At 48.0% G+C, this 8819-nt stretch overlaps 1 protein-coding gene across 1 annotated transcript; it reads right to left on the reverse strand.

Moving 5' to 3' along the window:
- Positions 1 to 4141: 4141 nt before the first annotated feature.
- On the reverse strand, positions 4142 to 7997 carry LOC124659984 (putative disease resistance protein RGA1). The gene is made up of 3 exons (XM_047197787.1): positions 6963 to 7997; positions 4390 to 6510; positions 4142 to 4234 (listed from the first exon to the last, which is right to left on the reverse strand). Exons 1-3 carry the CDS (start codon positions 7995 to 7997, stop codon positions 4163 to 4165), a joined length of 3228 nt encoding a protein of 1075 aa, XP_047053743.1. The 3' UTR covers positions 4142 to 4162.
- Between the last annotated feature and the right edge of the window lie 822 nt (positions 7998 to 8819).

The following is an 8819-nucleotide window of genomic DNA, read 5'->3' on the forward strand; positions in this document are numbered from 1 at the left end:
CCAAGCACATAGTATATAATATAGACATATACATAATCTCACCAGCAGTTCAGCGATGCAACAAGAATGCTACCATACAAATTACCTGGCTCTTCTTATGTGAAGTAGGAAAGGTGTGATATTGCATGACTATTATGTTATTAGAAGAAAAAAGAATTAAAATTCAAAACTTTCTATGCTAAAAAATAAATTCAGTATAGAACAAACCTGAACAGTACTGCAACATGTTCTTAAGACTTGTTTGCTGTTCTCCAATTTAGACCGCTCCTAGGATAGTCATTGCTGTAGGTTTTTTTGCAGCGGTTTTACATTTATCTAGGCTGTGGTTCCCTGGCGACATATATAACTGGGTCTTTTATGGCTAATGTTCTGACTCCAGCAAGCTCCTATACTTACATAGTAGTCTCGTCTGTGACTTTAACTGGGTGAACTTGGACCTGTCCGGCTGTTCCCTAGCAGCAACAATTGGCCCACAATTGTTCCATAGTCTATACTTGACGACTGCTCACATTGAGGAACCTAGACTGAGATGAAATTGATTCGCTCGATCTGTCCTTCTCTTCGTCTTGCTCGCTAGACGAGACTTTGTCCCCAAGCTCTGAAAATTTTCTAGGTACGCCACTGTATGGAGACACAATCAACACCACCCCCATACCACAGATCGGGAAGATGTTAAAGGTGAGGCTGAGCGCGGCGGAGAAGACCAGTTTTCTGCTCAGCGCCACCTGCAATGGCATCAGAAGATTGTTGTAACATCTCAAAATAGGGTTCAATCAGAACCGAGCAAACTGCCTAGCCTACCTCAGATCACGGGCATCATGGGGTCGACAACCCTGGCGTTGATCCATGCGAGAGAAAACTGCCATTTATTTCCCCTTCGCACAACAACGCGAATTCCGGCCAGGGGCAGATCTGGAACCAGGAGGAGTGTAGTGCGGCGGCGGCAGTGTTGGTCCGTGTGGTGGCCTGCAGCGGATGGCAGGGCAGGGCAGCGGCGGCGGCGGTGGCGGCGGCGGCGACGGCTCAGGTCGAGGGAAGTGATTAGGGGCGCGGTCCTTGTTTGTGGAGCAGAGGGACGTATTTTTCCAGGTGATCCTGTCTCGGCCCAAGTTGGTGTGGCCCATGTTGGCGCGGGCTGAACGGGAGACGACGACGAAAATTAACGTATCGAGAGGTTCGCAGAATAAGGAACACGTTCCTTCTTTTTAAGTAGTGTAGATAGACGAGACTTTGTCCCCAAACTCTGAAAATTTTCTAGGTACGCCACTGTATGGAGACACAATCGACACCACCCCCATACCACAGATCGGGAAGATGTTAAAGGTGAGGCTGAGCGCGGCGGAGAAGACCAGTTTTCTGCTCAGCGCCACCTGCAATGGCATCAGAAAAGCATTAGATTGCTGTAACATCTCAAAATAGGGTTCAATCAGAACCGAGCAAACTGCCTAGCCTACCTCAGATCACGGGCATCATGGGGTCGACAACCCTGGCGTTGATCCATGCGAGAGAAAACTGCCATTTATTTCCCCTTCGCACAACAACGCGATTTTCGGCCAGGGGCAGATCTGGAACCAGGAGGAGTGTAGTGCGGCGGCGGCAGTGTTCCGTGTGGTGGCCTGCAGCGGATGGCAGGGCAGGGCAGCGGCGGTGGCGGCGGCGGCGACGGCTCAGGTCGAGGGAAGTGATTAGGGGCGCGGTCCTTGTTTGTGGAGCAGAGGGACGTATTTTTCCAGGTGATCCTGTCTCGGCCCAAGTTGGTGTGGCCCATGTTGGCGCGGGCGGAACGGGAGACGACGACGACGAAAATTAACGTATCGAGAGGTTCGCAGAATAAGGAACACGTTCCTTCTTTTTAAGTAGTGTAGATACAAGTGCAAATATGTAGAAAGCCCCTAATATATGGGGAAACTACAATATACAGATATATACTCTAACCCCCCCCCTCAAACTCATGGTGGATCGACAACACTGAGTTTGGAGAGTAAGAAGTCATGCTGCGCTCGAGTTTGTGCCTTTGTAAAGAAATCCGCCAACTGCAAATCTGAAGGCACATAATGAACCGCAACAACCTCATCCTACACCTGAGCACGTGTATAAAAAGCATCAACACCAATATGCTTGGTCAGCTCATGCTTGCCCGTGGTTGTGTTCCGCTCTCTGAGGTACTGGCTGAGCTTCATGCTGAGGAGACTCGTCTTCGTGGTGCTGGTCTTCTTGAGGTTCCCTCTGTACTTGCTGCTCATGGCTCCTGTGCCGTCTGCTCGTGGTCCTCCTATGCTGTCGGCTTCGTTGCGGTCTCCAGTACCGCCGATACTCTCTACTCCTCCGTCCAGGGCCAGAGTCCGCCTCAGCAGCCTCGTGGTATGACAGCACCTCCCTGCGCCTACTGTGGCAGGTCTGGCCACGATGTCTCTAGCTGCTGGAAGAGTGATGCCAGCTTACGTCAGCGGTACCATGCTCGTCGGCAGGCTGGTTCTTCAGGATCTTCTGCTGTTGCGCTGTCTGATCAGGACATTATTCGTGGTCTTTGTGGTCTGCTCGCTGCTACAGGCTCTTCCTCGTCGGGTACTGTTGGTTCTGTGCCTGGCTCTTCTGACACCGCGCGACCACCACCTTCTACACAATCAGGTACGTCATCCCTGTGGAATCTGGATTCTGGAGCTTCTTTTCATATGACTTCTACGTCTTCTATTCTTTCTGCTCTTCGGTCTCTCAGACGGCTCATAGCGCTGACGAAGAAAAGCCCACTGAGCAGCAGTGGGAAGACCCATGAACTTAGCAGCATACTGAGGCAGAAGAGCAGCCGGTACGTCGCAACAGCAGTAGAATGGTCCTGGACCTTCCGGTCATACTCAGTCAGAGCAGTATCATCGGTACTCTTGGCTGCATCCTTGACCTCCTGAGTAGCATCGGGGGCAAGGGCAACTGGCGTCAGTGCAATAGGCGCCGTAGGAGCAACGGGGCGCGGCGGACAGGAGACCTCGCCAGAAAGGACACCCCAAAGACGAAGACCCCGCATGTGGACGCGCATGAAGGAAGCGAAATTAGGATAATTCGAGCCATCAAAAATCACCGGGCAGAGAGGAATCGCAACATAGCCCGACGAGGAAGACATCTCTCTCTCCTTTTTTTCTTTTTTCAGATCAGATCACGCACGCGACGGGAGGTCGCAGATCACGCGCGCGACGGGACTGCGGCAGACGGCCAGGAGGCGGCCGGGGCGAAGTCGACCGGGGCGGGCGGCCGAGGTGGTCGGCAGCAGGCGGGCGATGGGGCGACGGCGGGCCGGGGCGGGGCGGCCGAAGGCGGTGTGGCGAACTGGCGGCGGCCGAGGGCGGGGCGGCGGCGGGGGACGGGCAGCGGCCGGGGAACGTGCGGCGGCCGGGGAACGGGTGGCGGCCGGGCAGAGGAGGCGACCGGCGGGTGGAGACGAACGGAGACGGGCCGGTCGGCCGGGAGAGAGGCGGCGGCCGACGATGGAGGACGGACGAGGCGGCCGGACGCGGTGGCGGCGAGCCGGGGCGGACGACGGCGAGGTAGAGGCGGCGGCGGCCGGGCGCAACGGCAGGGAACCGGGGCGGGCGGCGGCGGCTGCGTGTAGAGGAGCTACCTTATAGCCCTGATATCATGTTATGGTAATATGCTTGTTGTATTACTAGGGGGGACAAATACCACAATATATAGTATATGTACAGGTGCAAATATGCAGGAAGCCCCCTAACATATGGAGAAACTACAGTATACAGATATATACTCTAACACCTACAACTCACATAAGACCACAGCGTACAGACAAGTTACCATGAAACCTTAATACTTTCCTAAGAAACTGAATCCAACCGAGACTCCATGATTATGGAAGATTACTGCTAACAGGTATTGGGTGCATCACCGTCTCCTCCTATGACGAAATAGAAACACATATCTGGTTTAGCAGAACATCAGCGACCGTCTCATGCACTCTTCTCAGAAGTTGTCACTCTCATCAACCGCAGAGCCATTTTCAGCAACCCTTTCCAAACCTACCGTCGACGTCACCACGGTGTCAGACAACATCCTCGCCATGCGCGAGTCCATCATGTCACGCCCATCACTAAGACCACACGGCTCCATGCCGAGATTTGTCATCGTAGGCGCGATAGATGCACAGAATTCAACACGGTCAATGCGCCATCTTGTCTTGGTTGTGTTCTACACCTTCCTCGACTTCATCCCGTGAAGACATCTTCAGACTCTAACAAAATCAAAACAAAACAATAGAAAGTGCATTTTCAAACTTTAACATACTAGCGAACTAAGAAGATGAAATATAATCAACAAGAGGAGATTAAGAAAAGGAATAACTATACATATATTGGAAAAATGGCACAGATTAACAACATATATTACCTCCAAAATGATGTTAGTCTCCATGTGGTAGGGTTTGCTTGTGTAAATTAGGTGCCATTTCTTCTCATTGTCTCCGTCATCTGCATAAGCCTCGACATGCTGGATATGGTTGAACTTGACCCACTCGGAGCCAGACTTCCCGGCAGCCATGGAAGTAAGTAACTTGGGGTTGCAGCGCTCCAGCAACAAATGACTAGGATCTACAGTCTGCAAGTACAACGGAAGATGTTCCTCTCTCTTGAAAATTCTCACCGAAAGTCTTCGAAGTGTAGTCATCTCCTGTAGCAACTCGAGCTTTGGGCAGTAGCTGATCGCAAGCTTTTGCAATTTGGGGAAATTCGATATCCTAGTCAGGTAGGGGATGTCATACAGCTCGAGCTCAACCACCGAAGCAAAGTTTTCTACAGAGTGTAGACCTTTGACACTCCATATAATAATTGTTTTCAAAGACCTTGCATGGAAGGCAAGACCAGGAGGGATACACCTCAATTTGCCACCTAGGATAAGAAGGTTATCCAAGGCCGGCATAGCATGTACTTCCTTCTCCCACTCCCACTCCTCCCATTGCACCATTCCCTCCAAGTACAACTTTTTTAATCTCGGAAAAGCAGCCGCCGCCTGGGATGAAGCATGGTCATGATGGTTGTAGGGATGCACAAATTCTTGCCCAATATGCTTGATTGCTCTAGCACTTTCAATTTTAAGGAACTCCAAGCACGGGAGCTGACACAAGCCATCAGGAAGTTGACTGCACCAAGTCAGGTCATTTAAATGTACAATCCTCAAGCCACTGAGAGGCGTCGTTGTTGTCGACATCATCCATCTTGGGAGGTGACGCCCAAAATATCCATTTATACTAAGATATTCTAAGCAAGGAAGGGGACAAAGCTCATCAAACACAACCTCAATTGTCCTCCCTTCCTCCTCGGACACTTCTTTGACCACCATGTTGTTGCATTCTAAGACAAGTCTGGTGAGTTGTGCCTTTGCACCTAGTCTAGCCTTTGCAACGGACGAAGTAGCAGATACATTCTCTAGACCCTTTAATCCAAGTTCTCTGAGCTGGAAAAGAGGCCCCAACTCTTCCAAACTACACCAATCACCATCAGTATAAGAAGGAAACCCATATATTGCCACCAAATTTGTTAGAGCACGAAAACCACTTGGAATCCTATTTACATGTGTGCCATCAATGTTTAGATGTCTCAGTTCTTGTATCTTAACAATGCTACCAGGAAGTTTCACAAAGCCTTCACAATCTTCAACACTAATGTGTTGCAAGAATTTCATCTCGTAGATGCTCTCCGGCAGCCTATATATACCGATGCAACCTTTTAACACCAAATACCTCAAGTGCTTGAGTTGATGCACAGAGTCAACTAATCCACCCAACTCTGCCGACTCAATATGAAGGGTCCGTAGACTTGAGAAGGTGAGCAAGGAGTCGCTGGTCTGAACTTTGAAGCTTCCAGTCAAAATTAGTGTTCTAAGCGATTTCTGCTCACTTAAATACCTCCACTCAAACGTATCTGATTGCACTCCTCCTGTTTCTATGGACAATCTAACATAACTGTGTGATCTAAGTTTGTTTTTAACAATATCTCCCCTGCGAGCTACTAGTGCTTCATCCCTAGCAACAAATTGAGCAAATGAGCAAATGACATCATGCATGCTGCAAATAAATTGTCCAGGGTACTCTATATTTGGATCAATAAGGTTCCTTAATATTAGTTCCTTGTAGTACCGTATTCCTTCTTCTTCTAGACTATACGAGTCTCCGTGAACCAATCCTTCACCAATCCACATGGACACAACTTCATTGACAATTAGTTCTGCCTTTTTAGGTATAAGGGAGAAGTGAAGAAAGCATTGCTTTATGGAAGGGGGCAAGTCTTCGTAGCTAAGATATATTGCATAGTTCAGCTCATCTGGTATTCGAGATACTGACCATATATCATCATTCAGGACATCTTCCCAATCACGTCGTGTTTTTTCTTTCTGGCATAGGAGTCCTCCCATCACTTTAATAGCAAGTGGTAAACCATCACATTTTTCTATAATTTGCAACCCGATATCTTTTAGGGTGCAAACCTGGGGCTCATCTCCCTCTGATGTGAGCACCTGAAAGAAGTTTAAACACATAGAGTTGATGTAGCTAGTGAGTATCATTTATTTATTTACCACAAGTAATACTAAGGCCATGAAGAAAACAAACAACTTGATAACAGGGTTGCACTTGCTATAATAATTTCCAAGCATAAGTGTGGAATCATCCGACAATTGATTTTCTATAGCTTACATTATGCATCTCTGCATAATGATCGGTTGATGAATTTTTGCTGCCACATTTTTATCAGGAAATAAGAAGGGATAAAATATAAAATATGTAGCAATGTCTCCCTTTCCTAGTTTCATTTATCATCTTTGTGAACTCATATTAGTGTCAAATGTAAAGCAATGCAACATTAAAAGTGTATGGAATCTACTGTGTAGACATATGGAAGTATAAATGAAATCAAGCTAAGTATGATATGCTAAAAGACGTCGGTTATGATGAGTTTGGAAGTACCAACCTGCTTCTTGAGCAATGACCATGCATCATCAGGACCTAATTTGTCAACATGGTGGTGGTGCACAGCTTTCATGCTTCGGCATACAGTCTCCTGTCTCGTGGTGATGAGGACTCTGCTACCAGGACCGCCGTAGCTAAAGGGAACCATCAACAGTTTTTCCCATGCATCGACACCCCACATATCATCGAGGACAAGAAATAATTTCTTGTCCCTAATGGCATTCCTGAGAACAACAATAAGTAGGGACTTGTCTCGAGCCAGACCCCCTGCAGGCATGTCTCCTCCAGCGGCAGCGATGGCTGCGCTCAATAGATCAACATCGTTGAAATCACGTGTGATGCTAAGCCATATCTTCTTAGCGAACTTTCCTTCCATTGCCTCGTCATTGAAAACCTTCTTTGCGAGCATGGTCTTGCCAATCCCGCCGACACCAACAATGGCAACCACCATCAGGTGATCACTCTTGTCACTAGGAACCTCTTTTGTAAGCACCTCCACAAGTGCTCGTGTGTCATCCTCAATCTTTTCCCCAACCGCACCTGACCTCTCTATTAATGAATCAGTTTTTCGGTCAGTGGCGAAGGATCGATTCATCTTCCGGTCTTGGTAGGTTTCCAGCTTGATGAAATTGAAACTACCACCCCTCTTACAGATGTCATCCAGCGTCTGGTTGAGCACTTTGATGCGGGTGCCGATGTCATGGGCATGTAAGGGGTTTCGCATGCAGAATAATAAGGGGTTAAAGCACCCCATGCCTTTGGATGGAGTTTTCTCCATGGCCTTGAGCTGGCACAGGTCGAGGATGTCTGTGGCGAGGTACATGGCACGCTTCAGCTCGTCCACCCATCCCCGCACGCTTTCATCGGTAATGTTCTTCCTATCAGCATCTGCAAGGAAGTGCTTGAGGTCCCTCAGCTTGACGCCTAGTTTGTCGATCTCGCCTGAAACCCCGATGAGCATGCCCACCTCTTCTTTGGCCATCTCGGTGAGCATGTTGGTCACGTAGGATGCCAAAGCTTCGAGAACCACTGCCATCACTGCAAGGTTGGCTCGCTTGAGTTGATCTGCCAATGGAAACATACATATGCAAATAAAATTACTCCTGCCACCTTAAAACAAATAACATTAAAAATCATACTACCTCCGTACCTCGGTCCTTAAAGATTGTCTATCCAAATTTAGAGAAATCTAAAACCTCTTTCTATGGACCCGGTGTACTAAAAATTTGTTCGTACATGTCAGGATGTGAGAGCAGTCTACGATAATGGAGTTCATTCCAGACGAGCAAATACTATTTTAAAGGAAAAAAGGTGACGACATAATGCCAGCAAAATTTACTTGAAACAAATAGAATTAAAGATATCATTTCTCTTCAAGGAAAAAATATATATCTACGAAGAAACACCAAAGCTAGCTAAATTTGTGTCGTGAAACTGAAATTAAGCAAGTACGTACTCTGAAATTAGCTGGGGCAACCAGCTTTGCTTGCTTGGTGAATTGAAGGGCTCGGCTCTGTAGACGATCTGTCCAACTATGGTCGAGTATTTATAGATGCAAAATGGCCGAACCCAGCCGAGAGAATATGAGATATGGCAGTCATCAACACACGGACGCCAAAAAGAACATGCCTTGCTTGAACATAACAAAATTGATGCCTTGCTTTATCCTTGAATGGCTGGAAACGCATGCACATCCATGGTTTCTTTTCCTTTTTTGCAGGACAAGAAAGGGATTGCTCCGAACCAAGGTATCTTTCCAGCAGGATGTCGTCAGGTTACAGATAGCATATCATGTTAATGCTACCTGGGCATGTGTGTAACGAATTAGTTCAAACTTTAGGTTGCGATCCAGGGTCTG

This window comes from Lolium rigidum, chromosome 6 (genome assembly GCF_022539505.1).
Source record: "Lolium rigidum isolate FL_2022 chromosome 6, APGP_CSIRO_Lrig_0.1, whole genome shotgun sequence".
NCBI lineage: Eukaryota > Viridiplantae > Streptophyta > Magnoliopsida > Poales > Poaceae > Lolium > Lolium rigidum.

What these genes read in the sequence shown, in the direction of transcription:
- LOC124659984 (XM_047197787.1), bottom strand. Translation starts at nt 7,997, where the DNA reads ATGGCAGTGGTTCTCGAAGCTTTGGCATCCTACGTGACCAACATGCTC. An exon ending in GGTCATTGCTCAAGAAGCAG is followed by an intron (nt 6,511 to 6,962) that starts GTTGGTACTTCC and finishes AACTTCTTTCAG; the next exon opens with GTGCTCACATCAGAGGGAGA. An exon ending in AGACTAACATCATTTTGGAG is followed by an intron (nt 4,235 to 4,389) that starts GTAATATATGTT and finishes TGATTTTGTTAG; the next exon opens with AGTCTGAAGATGTCTTCACG.